This window comes from Alligator sinensis, unplaced genomic scaffold (genome assembly GCF_000455745.1).
Source record: "Alligator sinensis unplaced genomic scaffold, ASM45574v1 scaffold7_1, whole genome shotgun sequence".
Taxonomy (NCBI): Eukaryota; Metazoa; Chordata; order Crocodylia; family Alligatoridae; genus Alligator; species Alligator sinensis.
In genome coordinates this window covers 4,836,670-4,862,504 of record NW_005841843.1, presented here as the reverse complement: position 1 = coordinate 4,862,504, position 25,835 = coordinate 4,836,670, and the positions used below count along the sequence as shown (strand labels likewise).

The 25,835-nt window shown below is 41.2% G+C and overlaps 1 protein-coding gene across 1 annotated transcript in view; it reads right to left on the bottom strand.

Annotated features, from left to right (window-relative positions):
* Positions 1-25,835, bottom strand: part of LOC102385477 (teneurin-2) — an 818,212-nt gene that overhangs the window by 73,110 nt on the left and 719,267 nt on the right. Inside the window, exons 13-14 of the mRNA XM_025205636.1 lie at positions 20,872-20,937; positions 19,059-19,205 (exon numbers count right to left, since the gene is read on the bottom strand). Of these exons, the coding sequence (XP_025061421.1) occupies positions 19,059-19,205; positions 20,872-20,937 (213 nt within the window). The remainder of the gene's footprint in view (positions 1-19,058; positions 19,206-20,871; positions 20,938-25,835) is intronic.

Below are 25,835 nucleotides of genomic sequence, written 5' to 3'. Positions count from 1 at the left end.
AAAGAGTGTAAGGAACAGAGCTCTCTGCTTTTTGCAGTTAGCCACATATCTCCTATGGCTTGCACTTGAAGTAAGTGAAAACTCGTATGATCAAAATAACTGTGTCTGACTTTAAAAGAAAACTGCTAAGATATGTTGGCAAGTCTTCATTCAGCACCCATGGAAACATCTTAAGTTAGATGAACTCCCTGTTTGTTAGAACTATAGATTTCTTTAAGGTCAGTGGCCTATTCACATTAGGAACTCCATTCATCTTGAAGCCCCTTCCATCCTAGAGGTGGGATTGTTTTTTTCAGCAGTCTATTTTCCACAAATTTTATATAATCAATGTGAGGACATCATTGGGTTCAGATTATAACTCCAGACAGTTTTCCTATTAAGCACTGAGCACTTTTTCCTCAGCATCCTGCTCTTTCTGGGTTTGTGACACCTTCACAACCATGAACTTAAAATTGTCCGCTCTTTAGTCTCGTCAGTTCTTTTATTCAACTGGCTGTCAATCAAGAGAATCCTATCAACACATTAGAAATAGCAGAAGCAAAACATAGGATAGAAATTACTCCCTTTGATAAACTTATGTTTGTCTTCTCAAGCTACTGCACATTTTTGCAATGCCTGTTACTGTATGTGAGCATACGTTATGTTTATAATGACCTCATCATGCAGTATGATTATGGGCTCCTGCAGCCGAAGACCATGAACTTTAAATTGGCACACCGATCTCCCAGTGGCCTGTCAGTCATGAGAATCACATCTTTATGCCAGCAAGCCCCCTTGGATATAGTCTGACATTGCAATCTTCAGTAAATTACCCTGTCACTGCCAATCTTACAGTTATCTCGCAAACAATCAAGCAGGCAATCAAACTGTTCTGAATTGCCAGTTCAGGACCTGGGAGGCTAAAAACATCTCCATTCAATACCAGCAAGAAACCAGCATATGCTTCCTTTGATAATGGATGAATTTCACAAATGTGTGTGTGTTGTGTGTGAATATACAAATTTCACACCAGAGTTCTGAAAATATGTTAAAAGTGTCCAGTAACCTAATGTAAAGTATACACATAATCTGCTTGTCTGCACATCTGCTTTTTAATATATTCTAATTTATACTGTCCCACAGTAACTTTGAAAAAAATAAAAAGCAGTTGGAAACAAACTCCAGCTATGACTCCATTACATGAGTATATCTTTCATGGTAATTTAAAGGGAATTAAATACTGCTATACATCATAGAAGATAACTGCAACCCATTATTCTTATCATGTTAAATTCATTATCCTCATCAGGTCAATTCAGATATGTTAGTACTCCACATATGAAAGCAAGGACATTTTTTTAAATGAGTATTTTAGGCCAGTGTGAAGCTTTATTACTGTGAGAAGTCAAGGGCAGCATTACTAAAAGACAATGATCAAGGTGATTTTCAACGCCCCAAATGTTCCGTTTTGGAAGAAAAAAATAGTAAGGAGTGAATGACAGAGCTTTCTACAGCATGCATGTAGAAATTATTTCCATTTTCCACTGACTTTAACGGGGGATGACTTAAGTCCAGGCTACAGCCTTCCACACAAACCAAAAGCAAAAGTTTAAACAATGGAATTGTCCAAGATCAGAGTGGCTGTATCTAGTATATATAAAGTTGTTAAGCATATAAAAATATGGTTAGACACATTGAGTAATTTACAGAAAATCCATCAAAATATGAGGGAAAAAACCCCCAAAGGAAAATGAAAACAATATGTTGGCCTCAACGGGCTACCTAGTGAGGTGGTGGAATCTCCATCCTTGGATGTTTTTAGGGTCCGGCTCAGCAAAGCCCTGGCTGGAATGAATGAGTTGGGGTTGGTTCTGTTTTGAAAGGGGGTTGGACTAAATGATTTCCTGAGGTCCCTTCCAATCCTAAATTACTATGATTTTATGCTGGACTGATGTAACTGGCTGAACCTCACTGTCATTTACATTTGCACAACGCCAATGGACATAGCATGGCCCTGGATGATGGCTAGAAAACTACATTTCGAGGTTTGTTTTTAGGAGTTGGCTTGTAGGTAGAGTAGATATTCATTAGAAATAGGTCCAAGGGGTGTCCAGGGTTAATTGATTTCTAAAAGCCTGTTTGTGACAAAGGTTCACAGCCTTCAAGGCAGACACTGTGCCTGAGGCCAATGGACAAGCAGGTATACTCATCCTGGGAAATTAAAAACATGAACAGTGTACTCATAACAGAGATAAAGGGCTCTACAGCATTGGCTAGGCCACAGTGATGAACTGCAGGGCCCGTGGGATTTCTGGTTTTGGTGGATGGACCAAATTAGGAGCCCAGGGCATGGCCAAATGAAGACACCGGTAAATGACCAAATTAAGATTTGTGCATGTGACGGGTTTGGGAAAACAAGGAATAAGCTGACAGGACAGAACATGGACAGTATGATGGTCACAGGAAGACCAATCAATGATTTAATAGATTTCATAGACATTAGAGCTGGAAGGGACCTCGTAAGACCATTGGGTCAAGCCCCCTGCCTAAGGGGCAGGAAGTCAGCTAGGGTCAAAGGACCCCAGCACGATAAACGTCCAAATGTTTCTTGAAAGTGTCCAGAGTAGGTGCTTGCACTACCTCTGGGGGGAGTCTGTTCCAGGCCTTGGGGGCTTGGACAGTAAAGAAAATTTTCCTTATGTCCAGCCTAAAACAGTCTTGCAGGAGTTTGTGACCATTGGACCTTGTCATCCCCTGGGGTGCTCTGGTGGACAGGTGTTTCCCCAGATCCTGATGCACACCCCTTACATACTTATAGGCTGCCACCAAGTCACCCTGAGCCTGCGCTTCTCCAGGCTGAAGAGTCCTATAGCTTGCAGCCTCTCTTCACAAGGCCTGTTCTCTTGCCCTCTGATCATATGCATGGCTCTCCTCTGGACTCTTTCAAGCTTTTCCACGTCCTTCCTAAATTGTGGAGCCCAGAATTGGATGCAGTACTCCAGCTGCGGCTCACCAAGGTCAAGTACAGTGGAAGGACGACATCTTGGGTCTTGCTTGAGAAGCATTGGTAGATGCAAGCCACAGTTTTGTTCGCTTTGTCAGCTGCGGTATTGCATTTGTGGCTCATCCATCTTTGGTCAATCATGACCTCCGAGGCTCTTTTGGTCATGGTGAGTGTAGCATTGCCAAGACTATAACTGTGACGCGGGTTTTTATTCCTGAGGTGGAGCACCTTGCATTTCTCTGTGTTGAATGCCATCAGGTTTTTATTTGCCCACCTTGCAAGCCTATCAAGGTCGGCCTGGATCAACAGCCTATCCTCAAGGGTGGACACTCTTCCCCAAAGTTTGGTGTCATCAGCGAACATGGCCAGTTAGCTTTTGACACTAGTGTCCAGATCATTTATGAAGACATTAAAGAGTACAGGTCCGAGAACAGAGCCTTGGGGGATGCCACTAGTCACTGAATGCCTACCAGTGTCTGGGTCTGACCTCAGTGCCTGTTCCCCAGCCATCAGTCTGTGAAGTAGTTGAGGCCACATTTGCCCAAATTTTCCATGAGGTCAAAGGCTTTTTTAAAGTCCAAATATATGACATCAACTACTTCCCTTTTGTCCAGGTGATACATCACCTGGTCATAGAAGGAAATGAGATTGGTCAAGCAAGACCTACCCGCAACAAACCCATGCCGGCTATTCCTCAGAATGTTGCTTTCTGTTAGCCTGTCAAGAATGGTTTCTTTGACAAGTTTTTCCAAAAATTAAGGAAGCAATCCTAGAAATGACCCCCCAAGGGGGGAACCCAAGGCCACTATGGACAGAGGGCATACCACCAGCCCATCTCATCCACCCCACTGGGGGGCGGTGGGCCCCAGCTCTTGATCTTCAGGCTGCTGACATCTGACATTCAAGAAAGAACCACAGGGAAAAGCTCGCATACTGGCCAGGTGTACCTTCCCTCTGTGACACCCCTAGGACTAGTAGATATAGAATTGGGTGGGCGGGGGGATTATTTTGTTTTCTGTGTCTGCATTATTCTTATTTGCCATCTTTGTGTATCAATACAATTTGCCAATTATTGAATGAAAGAAGTCATGGTCAGTTTGAGGGTTTGGGTCCACCCGGCACAAGGTATCTGGGTCACAAATCCAGTGCCAACAACTGGATACATGTGAAGATTTCAAAGTTGAAGGCTGTGGGACAGTGGTGATCCTATGTGTTCCCAGACTATCAAGATGGTTCCTTTGGGCATGAGCCCATGAGCGGGAAGGTGCATTCCCTGGGGACAACTAGCAGCGGCACATATTTGTGCCGCTGCTAGTCATCCCCATGCACGCACACTCTGGCATGCAGCACGTTGCCGCAGGTTGGGTAAGGGAGGCTGGGACCAGCACCTGGGCTGGCCCCAGCAGCCCTACCTGGGGTCCTGGGGACCTCCCGGGGCTCCAGCAGCAGCGAACCAGCTTTGGGAGCATGGGGCTAGCCCCTAGGCCCTAATTTTTCACATGCGAGTCTCATTGATGACTATTTTTGAATGCATAACAGGCATTCTGCTTGCCTGTGTAGGCTGTGCACTATCTGCATTTAACTCATCTCTTTGAAATGTCTCAAGAATGAAGATGCTTAGGAATTTATATTCCATTTATGCCAAAATTTGCCAGCCAGTAACCTCATTTCCTGACCATCTGCATTCACAGGGATAAAAGTGTACATAATTCCATTGGTGTTTATCTATTTTTAAATGCCATTTAAAGGAAAATGGGAAGATTTGTCAGCTTCTGCCAATAAACACTTTTATTACCAAATCAACCCTATTAGAGTTAGTTGCCTAACATAACAGCTGTCATAATGATTTAACTTTGCAACAGAGAACTTTGCAATGAACTTCATCTGTTTCTACTATATAGTAGCTTTGTTTTGTTTTAACTTTGTATTCCAGGCTTTTGTCAGGTTCTGGGCCTTTAAGACAGCACTCAGAACTTCTTTATTCGTAATACAGTGAAAGAAACTTTAATTGGTTTCCTTAAAGTACCACTGATCTTTACAGTGGACATGTCAGAGTTAAAAGATGCAATGCCTAGTTACTGGAGTTCTGAAACCCTCTTGCCTGCACACCAGGGTAAACTACTGTATATGGGTGTCAACATGATGTTGAATCCGTTCCAACAATTTAAAAGTAAGACTGAAATAATTGAAAGTACTCTTGACTTGGCTTTAGCCCAGCAGAGAAGGAAATAGGAGGCTCTGATTTGATTTAAACTGGCAGCACAAGATTAGCTCTTCATTGCTACTCTTGGTTTTTCCAAATTACCAAGCCTTTTCAGCAACAGATTAAGTGACAATTGTGTTCATTTTTAAGGCTTCACTTTTTGTTAACAAATATATCCATTTCCTTTGCCTATCGTTAATCAATACATATGCATTTTTGCAGCTCTAACTTTGCTCCATGAAACTAGACTTTTAACATATTAAATGTAAACAAAACAATCACTTGTGCACTTGTGTATTTTGTGTTTCTGGAGTGATTTGGTGTTATTTTCCCCTTCTTGATCAATTTCCTCATTGCAAGGCCTAACAAGCGCCCAGCAGAGATAGTGATATCTGCGCTGCTGACCAAACAGGGCCCTTCACTGTTGACTTCCTTTCTCTACTGAGTGATACAGTTAGAAAGAAAAAAACCATGACTTCCAAGAGCTGTTTTTTCATATCATGTCTCTGTCCTTGAACACAGAGAGATGCAGTAAGGTTTTTCACCAATATTATCTAAAGGAGCTCTGCTCCCCTTACTCTATGAGGAACTCCCTTTATTATTTGATGTATGGCCATATTCACCACTTGAGGCTAAGCTGAGTAGAGTTGCATGCAGGACTTTACAGGTCTGTTATGGAAGATTCTCTGCCACAGAACATAAAAAGAACTAATTTTATACTAGCAAATAGAAGAAACCAAGATTTTCCCTTTACTTATGTATTTATAGCATGTCCTAAAGACAAAAGCCAAAATATAAACTCATAGTGACACAGTCCCTACTGATTCTACTGCACTGGAACTTGAAGCTGGTTTGTACAGACATTTCAACGTCCTTGCAAAAATGTGTTAGTGATGGTGACAGCACAAACTGCCAAGAACTGATGTACAATTTATAATGTTCACTACTTGAAAGAGAGAGCATAGGTCACTAATGACTCTGACTCAACCAATGTTCCTTTCTTAAATTCAGAACAATATATTCAGTTGTATTTGTGTTTGAGGGTATGTACACACACACACACCATATTCTCTCTTGCTTGCTTTCTCTCTTTGTGTATGTATACGGATACTTTAAATATTAGTCAGGTAGTATAAGGTTTAGGGCCAAAATCTCTGCTGCTATAAAAGGACAGAAGTACCTGGGTTCTCTCTCCACTGTGCTGTACTGTGCCGTGTTGACATACGCTGTAAGCCTCTTTTCTCACTATATGGACAAATTACCTGGTTTGCAGAGAATGAGCCTGGTTTATCAGATTACTTTTTTTCTCCTACCAGTGGAGGATTATTTCTCATAGGGTGTCTATACATGTATATTTTAGTTTAGTCCTGTTCAGGAGCATATCACTCTCCCCATGTAAAGTATTCCACAACCTAATGAAAATCAGGGATCTTTTTCTTCAAATCCAGCCTAACTTTTCACTTTCATAGCTTGATCTTATTACTACTGGTTAGACCTCCAGATACCACATTAAATAATTCCTCACCATTCTTGTTGTTAACAGACATCAGGTATTTGTAGATTCATTTCCCCCCTGTTGCCTGGTGCTTAGCCAAGCTGAAGAGACTCTGTATAAATTATAAGAATTTATATAAATATATTTCCATTTTAAGGTGTGACAGAAACTTGCTGGGGGCCAAGCTGACTGCTCCAACACCTTCAGACCTCCACCAGAGGCCAGACTGTGTTTCAGGAGAAGCCGGAGTGCAAATCATAACCCCAGAGAGAAGCAGAGTGGCCTCAATGACAAAATGTGTAGGTAAAATTGCTCTTGCAGTGCTGAAAAGTTCCTTTAGCAAGGGTTAGCTTTACCAGCCAGTGTGAAGCAGCATAGGCCAATGAGCTATAGTTTCTGCGCCTACTTTGAGGGCCCCTGTGCAACCCAGAATTCAAGCAGTTAAAGGAAAGCAACATATAATACGAGCATCAGGGTGAAAGAAGAACAGAAGGCTGTAGAGCTATCCTAGCTGTGGCTGCCGACATAGCCATGCCTCTAATCCAGCTTTTCCACAGGCTCCTGAAGACTTTTTCATGCTCTTCCTTAAATTCACACTCCATATCCACGCTCTGCCTTGGAACATGGGAATTCAGTGCCCAAATATTGTCCATGAACAGATCTGTAAGAGCATGCATACTTGACTCCAACCTATACCAGATAGCTACTGATACCTGTAGATATATTGAAATACGAAGTCATTAAGCCTCAAATCCTATTTCACCTTTATGTTCCTAAGCCCTATTTACATGCCCAAAGATAGCTATGTAAGTGCCATTTTGGTGCAATGAAGTAGCACTTGGGTGCATACAAATGAAATGGGACTTGCCTAATGTCTCTGCCTTGGTTTCCCTATGAACTGTATAATCACATAGTCATTTACCCCACAGGAAGATTTTATATATAAAGCATTTAGTTATTATTTATGTAGATGCTCTGGCCACATCTACACAAGACGGTGACTGTCCAGTTGTTAATGCGCAGTCATTTAGTATTTGCATACCCAAGTATTACTGCACAGTAGCATCCCCACATGGCTTCCTGATGATGCTGACTGTGCAGTAGCTTGTTACTACTGCGCAGTCACATTGCATCACAGTTCATGTCATGCAATGTTACTGTGCAGTAGTAACAAACTACTGCGCAGTAAGTGTCTCGTGTAGCTGTGGCCTTTGAGAATGGAAAGGGCCTGAAAAAAAATCATACATGCAGATTTATTAACACTTCCTAAATGTTTAAAATCCAGCCTAGATACACAGAGCGCCTTTGAGTTTATTCAAAGTTTGAACAACATCCTCCCTCCCACCCCCCAAAAAAATTATCAACGGATTTCAAGTATTCATTGCATCAGATATTCTAAAAATGACTGCATACACTGCCCATTGTATTGGCGCTGGAGAGGCTTTCTGCTCACATGGTATTGTGGGTTTTTATATTGAGAACCTCATAAAATCTTTTGTCTGTGATGAATTAGAGACCCCTGCTGAGGCAGTGCTTGTTGAGGCAAGCTAAATTACATGATTTGCTTTTGTGCTGTGAAATACTTGTATTATCTTAAATGTCATGAGCCTGATGCAGTATCAAATCACAGGATTTGTAATTCTCTAAAAGCAAAGCTTGTCCAAATGCTTACTGAAAGAGGGCAAGATCCTTTCTATTTTTCTATTGTCTTTTTTCTTTAATTTCAGAGATGATTTTTTCTAAGAAAAACCAAACATGTAACCTTTCAATGGTCAAGTGCACCACACAGAACAGCAAATTGCTCTAGAAACGCATTTTATCTTTAAATTGGAGACAACTCAAACCTGAGCATATAGGTGACCTTGACTATCTTAAGTCTATTGTGCCAAGCAGAATTATCACTGACTACATTTTGTAGTTACGCTACAGCTATACAATAACAGACTGAGGGGGTACATCTGCCCTCTGAAATGTGTACACCTTTCTCAAATGGCATAGCATATTCACATAGAGAGGGTTGACAGATGGCCCTGTGTCACTAAATTAGAACTAACCTCGGTAGGAATTTGAAAAACAAAACAAGAAAAACTTCCTGGTTTGCCTAAAAAAACCTCATTTGATTCAATTCAGCTTACTGCTTTATGCTGCACCTGTCATTATGGGCTTTTTTTTGGATCGACTAGAAGAATACAAAGAATGAAGCGTCTCAGTGAAGCTATGCCCTGAGTCATGGTAGTTTAGCATGGTCCAGTTAGATGTTTAGTTATCTACTCCCTGTTTTTCCCTACTCCTGCTTCAATACAAAAAATATTGATTTGGGTGTAAAGCAAGCAGCAGAAGTCAGACCTCACTAGTTTGAATGACCTTGCCAGTACAACTTTAGTCATCCTTAAGGCTCCACATAAGTCCCTCTCCTCAACTCTTTCAATATTTTCTTTTGCATGGGGTTGATTGATACATCTCTTCTGCTTTTCCTTCCTGCCAAAAGAATAAGTACTATAAAATAAGTAAATTATTATAAAATGAGAAAGGAAATTAAGGGTTAAGGATCAAAGAGCTAATCAATTATTTGAGGATGTAATTTAGACTCTCAGCTTTAAATTGTGAAGGAGGGGATTATTACACTGTGTAAAGCACAGTGCCTCCAGAGTAGGCGTGGGGAAGGGAGCACAGCTAATAGAAGAGGTATATAATATTTTCCCTATCACAATTATTCAGGAAATGGCTGATTTTCACCCATCCCCTAGAAGAACAGTTTAGCCACTAACATTAGATGACTTTCCAAACTGTGGAATTTGGGGTGCACAAATATTATTGCCACCTTTTGCATTGGTTCAGAGGAAGAAAGAAACTAGTTGTACCTTCTTCCTCATCTTAGTTAGGCACACAGGACAGCTGCAATTTAGCCTTAGGGGAAGGAAACTTCTGGAGGGTTCACTCATAAGAGATGGCATTAGAGATCTTTAGGCAGTATGACAGAAAGGAAGAGGAAAGAATGCAGTTTGAAGTACAGAAGTCAGAGAGGGGAAGGAAGAGAAGAGACCAGGAGAGGAGACCTGGGAAGAAAGAACTAGCGCTGCATGAAGTTAGGATTTCTGGCTCAGATAAGGATGGAGGTCTTTCTTAAGGCCCCTGCAATATCAGAGAATTCAGATTTAGTAGAAAATTCACCAAGAATGATGGGACTCAAAGTGAAATTGATCCTCATCTCTCCACTGATCAATGCCAGCTGCAGTAGGAAATCTCCAGAGAATAGAGAACTGAACGCAATGGAAATATTTCCTTTCTATACCAGGCTTTGGTGGGCATTTTAGTACTTAAGAAGACTTTTCATACTTTGCAATGTTTTCAGCATTTTATAAGTTCCAAATTAAAAAGGAAAAACAAAGATACAAATAAAAAATCAATCAGTAAGACAGCACACACTGACTAAAATAACATGAGGCATCTATACATGTGCCCGATGCCTGCTCTGATACATTCTAATTACAACGCGTTGGAGCAGACTTGATTAACTGAGTTGACTATTCGAGTCAGCTGGAGGATTCTAACTAGAACGCTCCAGCAGCCTCGGTGTCACGTGTGTTCAGCATCCCTTCATTTCAAAACATTGGCTGGGGAGCTTTAAATAAAGCTCGTCGAATGAGTTTTAGTTAAAGCACCCCTGCTGCGATCTTGAAGAGCAGGATGCTGAATACATGAGATGCTGCAAGCATTTTAATTACAGAGGTTCTTAAGAGCTGCTCTAATTAAAATGCCTCCCCCTCCACCCCAGAGCATGTGTAAAGATACCCACGAGACTAAAGAGCTCCTAATATATATACATTTTTGCCTAAAGCTTTACTCTTCTAACCATTTAACTACATAATCCTTGCTGTCTCTCTGTGGGGAGCATACAAATTCCTGTCCACATTTTACAGCTTGGGAAACTAAACTAAGACCAGCATTTTCAGACTTGGGTGCCTCAATGCTAATCCTTAGAATGATATGCATATGATATATATAATCCCATTTATAAAATCTCTAGTGTTTACAAGAAGCACAAATCCCAAACTCTCTGGAGACTATTCCAGTTCTTGATTGGCTGCAAGGCAATGAATGACAGGCAGGAAGTACAAGATGCTGCAGCAGTTAAAATACAGGACAACTATTGTAGATTTCTAAGCAATGGGTAACAATAGGGAAACCAAACATTGTATACACAAGAGCACTGAGGCACAGAGATATGGGCTTTGAAACAGGTGTTAAAATGAAGTAGCAGGAAAATCAGAAACACATCCCAGAGTTTGTGACATCCAGTCACTTCTAGAGCAGTGTTTCTCAAACTGGAGCTATGGGGTGAAGTAGAGGGCCTGTGAAAGGAAAGGGAATGGGAAAGCAGGAGGGAGAGGGGAAATATAAATTGAGGCAAGGGAAGAAAAACAAAAAATGCAGAATAACTCCGTATGTATTAGGGTGTTGGAGAGGTTACAATGTAGCTGTGGTGATATAAGGCATTGCTTTATCTATTATCCATAACACAGACTCAAGGGGTGTGCAGCAGTAAAACAAGTTCTCAAATGGTTATGCAACCCAAAAAAGTTTGAGAACCACTACTCTAAAAATGCTTACCGCCACTTTCTTACGTATCCCCAGTACATGTGAAAGCACTCAGAGTTGCTATGTGGCTTTGGAATAGTTACTGGAGGAAACTGGTATTGAAGACCAAAAATTGATTTTGGCAGCATGGTGGATAAATTAACTTCTAGAATTTTTATGCCATCAGGCTAGAGATGAGGACCCCTCTGAGGGCGTGAATTTTACCCTGAGTGCAGTGGTTTACCGAAGGCCTAAGTAGACTAGCTGCCTTGGAAAGAGATGAGGGTTTTGCTTTGCATTACAGTGACAGGTTTGCCTCTAGGTGCTATGAGGCCTACAGTAAAATCTGACTAGACATTTCAGAATTTAGAAGGAGCCCAATTATTAGAGGTCAAAAAAACTGAAGAGGAATGATAGTGCTGAATAGGCTTGTACACAATCCAACTGTTCATTTAACACAGGAAGTCAAAAGAAATATGAACTTAAAGTAAAAGTACCCTTTCTCACCATCCCTTTAAATCTTGTCTCTAATCCCTTAACTCCACAAATTAAATCCATTGTGATTTAAATAGTTATGCAAGTTGTTTTAGGGGGATTATATATTTAATCACAATTATATGACTCTTTGGTTCATCGTAAAATCTCAAAGAACTATTTATAATCTGCCCAGAAATGCTTAATAACTATTAAGCTACCAAGGCCTTGATTAGGAAGAGGATTAGATTTAAAAGTGGCCACAATTAATACCTTAATATACTTCAAATGATTTTAGAAGAGAGAGAGAGAGAGAACAAAAATCACTGTCATGTAAAAAGATTTTAAAGGGGAAGGTTTTAAAAGGGAGTTACACCCCCCCTCCCCCTCCAAAAGCATATCTTTAATCAGACTTCTTTCTAAACACATTTAAAAATAGCCCTCCCTTTGAAACTTTCTGAGCAAAATGTCTCAGCACCACTGCGGATCTTAACAGGTTTAGAAAAAAGGACTAGTTAAGCAAATCTGGGTGTGATCTGACTAGTGCATTTTTCAGGGCCACACTTGGATTCTGTCAAAAAGTGTTCAAACCTGTGAGAGATCCTCTGATATCCTAGAAGCCCACTTCACTTTTGCAGTTATGGCCACAGAGTTCCCATGAGTGCAAGACATAATAATAGAGGCAAAACAGAATAATCATGCAAAACTCCTAACAAGACAAGGACAAATGTACCACTTCTAGGAATAATTCATCTGAGAGACCATTAAATTTAATCTTTTAAAAAGTGAAATATTCACTATAATCTTCCACACTTTGATTTGATTTAGAAATCATGTTATAATTTAAAATAGATTATAAGACGAATGGATAAATTCTAGTCCCATTAGAATCATCATTAAAAACAACCACTGGCACCCACAGAGTGAAGATATGGCCTGATTTGAGAACTTACAGAAAAATCCAACTTAGTTAATGCTGTGGGTCACATCATGTGGGCTGCAACCGATTGTCTCTCTGTAGCATTGGTTCTCAACACGGGTGTTGCAAGATGCTTTTAAGGGTGATGCAGGGTGTGGGGCAACATTAGAGCTGTTAGATTTGCAAACACTTGCACATGATTCACAAGATAAACCCAGAGATTTCAAATAGAAATCCACGGGCACATCCAAATGAGCATGTATGTGCGGTGTGTGTCACTGCAGACCCATCTGAGGTGCCACACACTGCACATGCCTCAGATGCAGGCATTCCCCATGCTGAAAATTAGCAGCACAGGGGAGGAGGGGTGGTTATGACATTGTGAGATCTTGGTGTCTAAAAAACCTCCGCTAGAAAAAAGTGGGGCAGCGCATGTAGTGGCACTGTGCACTTCCCAAAACGGGTGCCTGGCTGACTGGAGCCATGCTCCAGCTGCTGGCCAGGCTCCCTGCTGCTGGATCATCACTGCTGGAGCCCTAGGAAGTCCCCAAGACCCCAGGTAAGGCTGCTGGGGCCATCCCAGGTGTTGATCCCAGCCTCTCCTGCTGCACCTGGGGCAACTTGCTGCGCCCCAGAGTGTGTGTGCATAGGCATTATCCGGGGACAAAGCAGCAGCAGTGGTACAACTATGTGCCACTGCTATTTTTCCAGAGGGAAATGCACATGGGTGCTCATCTGGATGCATCCCACAGTGTCAAAAACATCTTGACCTGTTGTTGTCTTTTTGAGTTCTTTGCAACAGCATAATTGCTCTATTATTTTTTGCTCTGTTGCACAAAAAACATGTGAAAGCTAAGAGCTGGCATTTTCTGAGAGTTGTCTTGAGTCTACTAATGGGTGCCTTGAGTCTAGCCCTTGCAGTCTATAGCAAACCAGTTGCATCATATACTCCGATATCTTCCTCATAAGTGTCAGGGAATCCTTAATCTTCTAGCTGTTAGATGAAAGAAAGGAAAAGGAACACAGTGCTCTGAGAGAAATAATTACGTGCACGAGGGAAAAAACATCTCCACAAAAAATAGACTAAACCTCCTTATAGATTATACCAAATGTAGTAAATTAAAAGCACTATACTTGCATGAGAAGTATGAGAAATTTCCATCACAGATTAACTAGAATTCAAACACAGAATTACAAGAAACAGTGGGTACATGTACATGTGCAAATGCTGCTGGATGGGTTTACTTCAAAGTAATTTACTCTGGAGTAAACCCACCCTGGGCAGGCATCTAACAAGTGTGCCCATTTGGAAGCAGATTTGCTACTCCTGACAGCACCTTGCTCCCACCCGCTCTGGCCCAGCTCGGCAGCAGCCAGGGGGAACTCTAGGTTCCCCCTGAGTGCTAGTGCAGGGGCTGGCAAGGAGCATGGGGCCAGGAGACTTCTGGCAGGGGCTGGGAGATTACTCTCTACCCCTGGGAGCTGCCTACCAGCCTGCTACCAGGGCAGGCTCTCTGGTGGCAGAGCCTGGGCAGGGACAATATTCCCCTGCCCCAGATGCAGGGACCTTCTGACCCTGGCTCCCCAATCAGGGGCAGGGGGCTTGGAAAGAGCTGCTGGGGAGGGGCAGGTCCCAGCCCCCTGCCCCGATCCTCCCATGGGGCAACTAGCAGTGAGCCTCTGGCTCATAGCTAACTCGCTGCTAGCTGCCCCACTGAGAGATAGGGGTAGAGGGTTGGGACCTGCTCCTCCCCCACAGCTTCTTCCAAGCCCCATGCCTTGATTGCCCGATCGGAGCATGGGGCTGGGAAAAAGCTGCAGGGCTAGGACCTGCCCCAGACCGGGACAGTTCCCAGCAAGCCCCACGCCGAGCAGGGAATTCTCCCTGTGCAGGGAGCTCCCTGCCCCCCACACTCCAGGATCATGATTGCAGAGCAGGGGCAGGAAGCAATCTCCTAGGGGGCAGGGGGACACTGTTCCCCCGCCAGGCTCTGGTGGCAGAGCTCCCCCAGCAGCAGGGAGCTCCTAGGGGCAGGGAGCAATCTCCCACTCCTGTCAGCCATCTACACATGCCTTATTGCCCAGTAATTACGTGGCAGTTAATTTTCTACTTGCATATGCAGGTAGCAAATTAACTGCTGAGTAGAGAAAATTACTGTGCGGTAAGGTTCTACACATGTAGACTTTTTTATTACACAGTAATTTGCTCTACTGCTCAGTAAAGCGTCTTGTATAGATGCACCCAGTATGCGAGAGGTGTGATTTTTTGTGGGTGATATATTTATTGGATCAACTACTTGGTTAGAATAGACTTAGACAAGCTTTTGGGTATTGTCGTCAGATCTTGGAGACCAGAGGAAGTGTACTGTAATACCTAAAAACCTGTCTATCTCAAGTCTATCTCAATCATGCAGTTGATCCAATAAAGGATATCACCCACAAAAATTCTTGTTTCTTGCTTATTTCCTGGACTATCCTGGCTACAACATCCCTTTAACACTACCAGGAACATGTTCACTTAAAAGGCCAGAACTCAGCTACAACCATATTAAAAACAGTTGAAGGGGAGAACAAATGAGAATATATTCAACTTGTAGTCAACTTATTCACTTAGAGGAGAATATGGGATAGGGCAGCTGCTTACCTGTTGTTACGATGATAGCTCTATAAATATATAAATAGGTGGCTGGCTAGATAAATGCATTTGTGAGAAAGGTTATACATATCCTAATAATGAACTCTGTATAGCAACATAGATAGAGCCAATAAATAGTGAATATCTCCTCAAAGTCTCTTCTGGAAAAGTTCTATAGAACTGAATACGGATGAAACTAAAAGAGATAAAAGATATTCTGATTTAAGCACCAGACTAGGGCTCCAGGGATATGGTTCTTTTTGCCACAAATTCCTTGCACAACCTCGAGTCATGTGGTGCATACTTTCTAAAACAGGAAGACTTTCCATGGTGCCAGCTACACACAGTCAGCACCAAATTGTCACAAGAATCCAGATCACATTTATGCAGCTCAGTGTTGTCTCTGGATTTTCAAAATCATTCAGCACCTAAAAGGGGCTGCTGAGTACACAACAATCCTGAAAAATCTGGCCCCAATTGTGAGTACTGGGTCTTTCCAGCCCTAATAGCTCTAGGGGCATGGATAGGCATGTATTTGGTGCTGTAAGTGCTGTATCATTTTGAAGAGCTACAAAACTGTATTGGTAGGAGGGGCAGGCAGATATACAGATCCCTTATCTTGAGCACTGTATAGTCACCATGAAGGTGTTAGTGGCATGCAGTCTGGCCAAAGAGCAATAGGGGGTTGTTCTGCCCTCCTAACCTCTTCCACCACGGGTCTGCTACCTGCCAGGATGCGTAGTGAGCAAAGCTGCAGCAAAGCTGGAGTTCCAGCCCTGAGACTGGGAATGGGACTGGGACTGGCACTTACAGCCTGTTCTTGACTGGGCTGCAGCTGTACTCACCACAGGTGGGCCTGGTCTCATTATCATGCTCACTGACAACTGCAGCCCACCTGGGACCAGGCTGCTAATGAGTGCCAGGCCAGGGTCACACGGGATCAGCCCCTTTGACCGTCTGGTTCCAGCTGGGTAGCAGCTCTGTTCACCTCAAGCAAGTCTGGTGAGTCCTGTGCTCACTAACAGCCTAGTTCTGTGCAGGGCAGGGGGAGGGGGCAGGCCAGTGAGGGAGCAGGCAGTGGCTGTGCATTCTCCCTCCCGCTTCTTGGAGCACAGGGAGGGGGAAGAGCAGAGTGCAGTGAGATATCGGGGACTAAGAATACCATTAAAGTGCTACAGTGCACTGCACAGATGTTACATGTGATGCCACAAAATGCAGCACTACACAGAAGTTCTTGCTTCATCTAGGAACATTTCTGCAGCACTTCTGCCATTTTGTGCACATCTGTCTTCTCCTTTACAAGGATGTTTGTATCGCTACAAATATAATGTCTGTCCATGACCTAGCTATCAGTACCACATCTGCAAAATGTAAATAATATTAGCCTTCTTCCACTGGCTCTCTTGGCTATATGGAATGTGAGCTCTTTATGACACAGATTGATTCTTCTTGTCTCAGCATCTAGTACAATGTGAACCTGACCTTGATTTTTGCCTGCCTTAAAAGTTTCATCAATGTCTAAATACAGACTTATATAGATACTCATAACCTTACAGGTATTTACCCTTCCTTATACAATTCTATTTCAGGGAAATAATGATAAATTCTATATGATGGTTAGAAGAAGCCTGCAATAGTTTACAATTTTTATCATATATTATTGGAATTAGGGCTAATTGGCACTTATGAAATAGGAAAGCTCTCTTTAAACAAAAGCTTTCATGTTTCTGTCCTCTTACAGTGGATGGCACAGTTCATTATAATCTATTACAACTGGGGACAAATGGAAGAGACAGAAAGCACATGAATTTAGACAATATTTGTATAGATTGCCTATGCATGGAAATGATAAGAAGCTAGATGGTTTATAGGTCTCATTTACAGGACGTCTACACCTTTTTCCCTTTGGCCGTGATTCTGATGAACTAAAAAAAATCACACTTCTTGCTTGATAGTGATGATTAATATTATATGCCTGTCGTTAAACTTCTGCATTTTATACATCCTTTTTGCCTTCTGTCAGCAAAGTCTTTGAGGCTTGTAATTTTTTAACTGGGAGGAACAGTTGAATGTCTCACAACTCTATTTTAACAGGAGAATACTATCTAAATTAAATAAGTAGTAGATAAAGAAAAACTATTTCCTATATGAAAACATTCCCTTAATCATTTTAAGAGCTTTCCCCTCAATATTACTACCAACGTTTTCAAAATGTTTGGGCTATATTGGCCACATACTCGCTTCTAATTTTTTTCATTAATAGCTATCAATCCTGCTACAAAAGTCTTGAACATAGACAGCTCCTTTTTAATTTATTAAAGATCATTAGTAGCATTACAAGGTTTTGTATTTTTGGTTGTTCAGTCATGTGGGAGGTTAGTTACTACCTGTAGGCCTTAGTTGTATAGTTTGGCAGTTAAAAGAAGGTTTGAATCAATCTTTACGATGAAATAACAATCATTACACTTGGATTCAGATCTCAGCTTTGACAAATGATGTTCTTGTTTGTGTATTTGCTAAAAGCTCTCCTGTAGTATTTGATTACAGAATTCCCCCCCAAGGAACAGATTTTCAAAAGATTTCAGATTTCCATTTTAGTTTGGGGACTTTTGAAAATCTGGTCTAAAAGGATTAAAACAATTCAAGGTTTGGTTGAGGTTTAATCAAAAAAATCTTTTTCTATTCAGGGGTTAGGAAATTTCTGTAGCCAAAAATATGAATTAGGCATCTAAACAATGAACAGTGAATTAGGCATCTAAATACATCTGAAAACAATGGTGTTTCTCTGACATTTAAAAAAATAACACAAAGCATTTTCTTTTCAGCTATGCACTGGAAGAAATACTTCATCAGCTAACAATGGATGTAATCTTTACAATAAATGAGGTCCAAAGAGAAGTACAGGACTTGCAGGGAAGAAGCTACATGAGATATTTGGTTTATAATGAACGTCAGAAGAGAGAGAGGTAGTTGAAAAGATTTCTAGCAAGAGGTGGTGATAAAACAAGAAAGTTACTTCAGGCAAAACAAGACCGAGACGCCTTATTTAGAAATTCCTGTTGTACAGCTTTAGCCCAGTGCCCCTCACTCCAAATTGGAGGCTTCAAGAAAACAAGGCATGCTGCAACCCTCCTTGAAAACCAGCACAGAACAAATCCTACGTTTAACAAGAGTTTGCCTGAGTAAGGAAAGAATGAAAACTGAATGAGGACCTCAGGCTCTAACCCCATATACTGTATGTTTGTTCAGCACAATTGATCCAGCCCCTTTAAGCTCTTTATGTGAGCTGTGAAATATGACAGCAAGCTACAATGACTCGTATGGTCTTTGTATATGACAGCATGACCCTGGCCCCTAGCACAAAGGTGAAAACGTGTTGCCAAACAACCTGCTAAATCAGCTGCTCTGCTTGTGCACTTATGCATAGTAAGTGATTTTATAATTCACAGGTGGCAAGAGCCTGCGTATATGAGGGAAAAAGGCATTTTAAGACTCTGGGCCGTATTTATCTCTGGCATAAACTCCATCGGCTTCAGTAAGGTTTATAGTAGGGATGACCTGAGCCCTTTGTTTTCAAACGCAGGCTGTTCAGGTCACGCCATCTTTCTGCAAGGACACAGCTTTCTCCATCTCATTTGTTTCAAAAGAAATGTAACAACAACATTTGACAATAGTGTGAGAGAGGGTCTTTCTGTAGTAAAATGACTCGTGACGAAAGTGCATATAACCCTCTGTTCTTTAGGGACTGGGAATTGGAAGACTTTTGCTCACCTCCCTCATTATCCTTGTTATCAGCACAGGAGGTTTCCATGGCAACATTGCATCCAGGCCCTCTCCAGCCGGTCTGGCAGACACACTGCCAGCTGTTCTGACCGAGTGTGCATCTCCCATTGCCATTGCACAAATCAGGGCAGCCATCTGGTTGAAGAAACGAAGAAGATAAGTACAAGAAACACTGATTCACACTAAGAGTCTACACTCGAGGAAGGTGAAAAAGTACCACTGTGCACACAAAAAGCTTAACTCTGGCTGGTGGGACAAATGCCCACCCGGATGCAGGAAGCGTCTGGTGGTAGGAAAGGTGGGAAATGATACTTAAATTCACATTTCTCTCCCTCTTGTTAAAGAAAGATGAATCCTAGTGTCAGTTTTCTCCTAAATTCAAGGTTCTTGCCTTAATTATTTCATTGCTGTGCAAAGAACTAGCAGTTTGCTGACACAGGATTAAATCCTATTTTTTGCCCTTGACATTAATGGCTTTTCAAACAAGGGTTACAACATGCCCTGTGTCTTTTTCTTAGTACTATATCGAATTCTCCAGAACTTCTCTTTACACAAAGTGGGAATAGAAACAATGTGCAGTCAAACTGTTTTGAAAGCCTTCCTCCTTAGCAGTCACTTTTAAATGGAACCTTTTAAGGACCCAGCTACTTTTACTAAGACTACTTAGGATTCAGCATGTAACATTTTCTGAAAGATATGTCCGCACGCTTACCTCAGAAATGATGTATATTTTTGACTGACTATAGTTAGACTCATATTTCTTGGAGTACAGCTGAATTGGGACTGAAATATTTTAACTACTAGGCTGCCTATCTGTCCTGAAAAAAAGCCTGAATAATGGGCTAACTTGTCCTGCCGCTCAACTTCCTGTAGGTCTCAGTAGGAGGAATTGGATCTGTCTGAATAATCATTTAGATCAGAGGGACAGAAACAAATTCCATTCCCTGAGCAGAATGAAAGAATAGGAATGGATAGCTAGCAATAAGGAGGGAAGCCTAGGTGACCCTACACACGCAGACACGTCACATCTGATCCACATTAATCCACCTCATTTGAGCGTGTAGGTGAGAAGTCTGGAGATTCAATTGAACAAATTTCTCTAGAATATTACGTACAGGTTGATGGGAGAGAACAGAAGAGATATACTGAGGCTCCACACTGGAAATATATAAACTGATCTTGATATGGGATGCAAACCGGACCATTGTGTTTCAAACCTTCTCGCTAGTGTCTGAAATGAACTTTTGCTATCTATATAACTGCCACAGACCACCGAGTACTTGTTCCTGGTATTCAATCTTATTGTTGTAGGAACTGTTTTACCCCCCACAAAGTTTTGCAGGGCAAATGGGGGCTCCCTCACCTTCCTCTGGGACATCATTTACTGACTGTTGTTAGAGGTGAGACCTGAAGGGATCAATGTTTGGTCTGGTAGGGCAAATCACATTTCTTGTAAACATTACTTCTAATTACAGTAAAATAATCTTGGCAGGCAACATGATTAAGGGATACCTTTCTGGAGTGCTCCTCACAATATGTTTGGAAAGTCTTGATGGGAGTGGACTAGGAGGCTGCTATCACATCGTCTCCTTTGGCAAACTATACTCTCAGCCTGGAGGTAGCCTTGCCCTTTGCTTTACAGAAGCACTTCCTGTGCTATTTGGGAGGCTGTGTGTGGAGCAGCATGTATTAGACCTCTTTGTATGTCCCACACTGACCCTAAGCTGTGGCTGTTAATAAACCAATTATTCCAATTTCATATCCCCAATATCACAAGGACACAGTGAAATTAGCTAATTACCCAAGCACAGTGTTGTAGGCTGTTCCTTTATTAGAAAACAGCGAGGGATGCTGTGATGGAAATATCCTGAAAGAAAAAAAGAAAATTACCATTTCTGATTCTGGGCAAAACCTCTCAGAGCAGGGCCATAATGACTGTACATCACCTTTGTGCCTCTTAGACTCTGGAGGTGGCTGGGGACAGGTACAGCCCCTGCTGAAAGCTCTAGTAACTCCAAGAGGAGCTCCAATTCATGCTGCCTACAACAGCTCCTCATGGAGCTGCCCACAAGAGCTGGAATTCCAAGCCCTTACCTCCCTTGCCCTCCCATCCCCTACAATACTCCTGGCTTTGACAGTAGGGCTGTCCACTGATGTTTATGACATGGGGACTGCCCTGGTGATGTGACGTGCCGGCTTTGTGGCTCTTGCATACTCAGAAAGCTGACATACACCAGAAAACCTAGAATCTCTACAGAAAATCATGGATGCAGTTTGGAATCTTAACTGGGCGATGCTCTGCATGATTCAGGGTACCCACGCTCCTGTTGGTTTCAGTGGAAGTGGACAGTCTCATTTCTTTTTAGCTGTGTTCATTTTTGTATCTTTCTTTTATGTTTTGTTTTTTTCCCAAATGAACACAGAACTTGTAAAAGACCCTGGATTGTGAGCCCTGGAGGATGAAGTCCCTTGCCCACTGACAGAAAAGATACATGTCAGGCAATACCATAAAAGGTTCTTCACATTGTTTGAACCCATATCACTTCTAGTAGTGAACAGGGCACCTCTGTACACATTGTCAATTAGTGTCAACTGAAGTGTGATTAGCAATGTGATAGTGCGTTCTCTATGAATAGACCAAGGCCATTCAACTCATTCTGCACAGCCAAACTATCAGCAGATAGCTGTAAACAAGCCCTACAAGTTTCCTTCCAGTGCTGGAGTTATACATTTAAAATATGCAATTCCCCTTTTGCTTGAAAGAAAGGTTATTTTTGCATTATAGTTCTTAGCTATAAAATGTTGCCAGCACTCTGCACCCGGTGAAACATATTTTGAAGGCATTTTATTTTATCTTTGTGGTTTGTCATGTTGTTTGAATGACCAAAATGATAATGCATCAAGGGAAGCATCATGCTGTAGGACAAATGATTTGTTTTAAATGTAAAATGAACATTAATTGTGAATATACACTCAGGGTTTGCTTTATATGGGGAAACTGAAAAGAGATAAACAGATCACAGTAGCAGGTTTGCTCCACAACATATGAGTAAGATGAAAACATGAACAGTAGGGAGCCAGCAAAATCTCTGAAAAGTTTTAGGTGCAGCTGGGAATTAATGGACATGACTTTGCTTTTAGCTTGAAGAGTGAAGGAAGCAACACTAGTGCGGGCATGATGTTGCTAGGAAACACTATGCTACCACAGATGAGTTCATTCAATTTGTGCCCTTCCAAGGAGAGACTTTGTGTTCCAGTAACATAAAAATCAGATTTCATTTAAAAAAAAGAAAAAAGCAGAAGAAAGAAAAGAAAAGGAAAAGGAGGGGGAGGGTGGAAAGAAGTGTTAAAAGCTTGCACTTGATTAGGCCACAAAATGACATAATTATTTTTGGCATTTTTCTTTTAAAAAGCTGTTAAAATGATGGATATATTTAGTTTTTGAAAAATAGTTTTAAGAGCATAGACAAGTAATGGATACTTCAGATTTTTACTAAAATGTACAAAAAGACATTTAAAAGAGATCTTCAAATAAATGTTTGCATGATGCTGAGTCATTATAGTCTGTTAGGCAAAAATGGTACTAAGAGCCCCTTTACACAATAGACTGAAATATCTTCATTGTAATCAGTGAAATAATAAGCTTTCTGAAAAGATTTTCTACACAATGTTTGTAGAAAATACTTTTACCCAGAACCCAAAATACCTGTTTTTTAAAAATCTGAAATTCTAAACAGGGATTTGTGTAATGACTGATACACAGAAGCTGTCACTCAGTGTTTGTACCTGGCTAACAGGTATTGACACATTTTGGTAAGCTGCTTTAAGAATAGAAATCAGCCCTTGCACAATTAAGTAATATTAAGATTGTAACACATAGCAGGGTCCCAATATTGGCAAATGCTCACTACAGGACATGGTGCTTTCTTCAATAGGAGCACTCCTCCTGATTGATAGTAAGTGCTTTCTAGATAGTATCACAAGTAATGCTTACCCAGCTTTAGATACATGGAGCTGTATATTATCCCTGAGTACTGAAATCAGTGAGGCTACTCAAGGCACAGGGCACTCAGTGAGAGTAAGATTTTCAGAATCTAGCCCTCAAATCTAATTCATCAGCATGAAGATCTCATAGTATAGAAATGTGCTCTTCACATTGAAAAGACAGGTAGATATTCCTAGTGTGTAGAACTGTTCTACTCATATTTTCTCTTATGCTTAATAGAAAACCTTAAAAAAGTGAGATAAAAAGGATAAAGTACTTGCTTAAAGTGCCAGATTGACAGCTCTGGAATCTGACAGCCTATTTATCCACAGAATAGACACAGCATGGGCATCAGCAATGCAAGATTCTCACATTTCACCAACAGTGCATCTCAATGTGACCCGCAGAGGCTGCTGCTAGGGGTGAGATGTTAGCTCAGCCTCTGTTTTGTTTTTTTTTTTTAGTCTTGGACTTGCTTACAAGAATATTAAAAGTGGATGTGTGTGTACGTGTCTGTGGGTAGATGGGTGGGGGGGAATGAGACATTATTTAATAGCCCTGTATTAGGGAAAACGTTTCCTTTCTTGCAGTTAAGAATATCAAGAAATGCTCCACCATTTTGACTATGTAGTAGTTTAAATAGATGGCTATGGTTGTAATAAGAATGGTATAGAAATAAGGGAAGCTTTAAAAATCCAAACCAAGTGCATCCTAGAAAATATTAAAGCACCCCCCACTACAGTCAGACAGACACACACTATATACAGAGTGCATTTATACATGAAAGTAATGTGCCTGAAAAATCTCTGGCACAGTTTGCTCCAGAGTTTATTGCTCCCAGGTGCCATGTTTACATGTGAGCCCAAGACCACAGCATGCTGAGCTGTGGCTGGCAGTGGGCCCAGGGGATCAGCTTGGGATGCTCTGGCCCAGCTCACTGTGCTGTGGAGGGGCTGGCTGGGGCACAAGAGTGCTTCAGTGTGGGTCTAGCTTGCATGCATCCCGTGCAATGTACCCCAGCCAGCCCCGTCAGTGTCTACCTGTGGTGCACTAAATAACACTACTGCAGGATAGAACTTGTGTTTACACGTACTATCCTATGGCAGCATTTATTAGTTTACTGCAGCTTAATAGGACTGCATATATAGAAGTTGAGGCTTTACTGTGGAGCTAATTAGTCAGCTCCATAGCAAATGTCTTATGTATACATGCCCCTACACACATATCAGTGGAAAGGGAACACTGAGAAATGCTGGCAAAGAAAAAGAGAAAGCAAGAACAGGATATCTCTGATTGATATTAGGGATGGATGCAAACTATTCTATTTTTCAAGGGTGGGATTCTCAAGGATGACAAGAATCTTAGTATTCTTCTAATTCTAACATAAGAATTTTGAGGTCAGTATTTCTTAGTGTCTGATTTTACTTTCTTTCTAGCTATGTAAGGGTTTGCCTTAGGACCCGTCACAAAATATTCAGGTGCATTTTAGTGTGTTGGCACAGCAAGTACCTTACAGAACTTCATGGAGTCTTCTGCTTTCCTCTGAATAGCAGGGGCTCTGACATGTTAAACTGCCTCATACTCAAAAAGGCCATGGTATATGTACCATGTGTACAGTGGCAAGTTGTAGCAAAATGCTGAATTCTATGGGCATTATTAAATACTCAAGGATAGCTTTGGACTCTTTTAATTCTTCTGATAAGTAACTCAATGACTATATATCACTGGCCAGGCACATTTTGTTCCTTGGATGTTCATATTGTTTGTTAGTGAATTTGAGCTTTTCAGGTATGTCTTCCAGGTTAGTTGGACTATACATGTGACAATACCACATGAGAAACTGGTGATATTAACTATACATGGAATGATGGTCAAAAAAGAAGCAGTTCAATGTTTAATAACTTAAATAATATGCTAACTGTGCTATAAATAGGGTGATAATACAATTTTTCCGAAGACAGTCCTATTTTAAACTCCTGTCCTGTATGTCCCACTGATTTCATCAAATGAATGCTTTTGTCCTGTTTTCAGAAACCTCAGACAACAAATGAACAAGGCAGCCTGCTCAGTTAGAAAGGTTCTTTTGCTCCAGTTTGATTCTTCTGCTGAAGCTTTGCAATCAGTTATTCCTATTTTCTATATGTTGTTGTTATGATCAAACATGTATATTGCCACCATGCTTGGATGCATATCAGCTGAAAACACCATTATGTTAAGCAGAAGAGAAAATAAATTTCCTGCCCCTAAAAGATTATAATCCAAGAGACAAAATATGCTTCTAAGGTTTTTTTGCTTTGTATGGCCCAAAGCACAATGGGGCCACAGTCCATTGAGGGATTATGGCTGCTTCAGCAATATGAGTAATATACAAAATAATTATTCACAATAATAATTGATGGATAAGGAAAACAAGCAGTGAGGATATTCACAATGGGTGAAATCTGTCCCTATGCCACAGGTCTGTATAAGTTCAATGCTCCATTTAAATCTTATGCAAGGCCATTTTGAAGACTGATGTAGTACATAATAGCCTGTAAACATGGGTGAAATTAGAGATGATTTTGTTTTCTGTGATGATAATTCTCCAGTACAGTCTGGACTATTATTTTATATGCTTATTTTCAAGAAAAGGTTATCCTTGGTTCTGTTTAAGTGTCAGTGTCCGCTTATAGGTTATATTTACAGTGAAAATATGTTGGAGATGATAAATTAGCAGGTTCATTTCACCTTTCAACTAAGTAGTAACAGTGCTCAGTAAATTAATTTGATACATCTTGCTA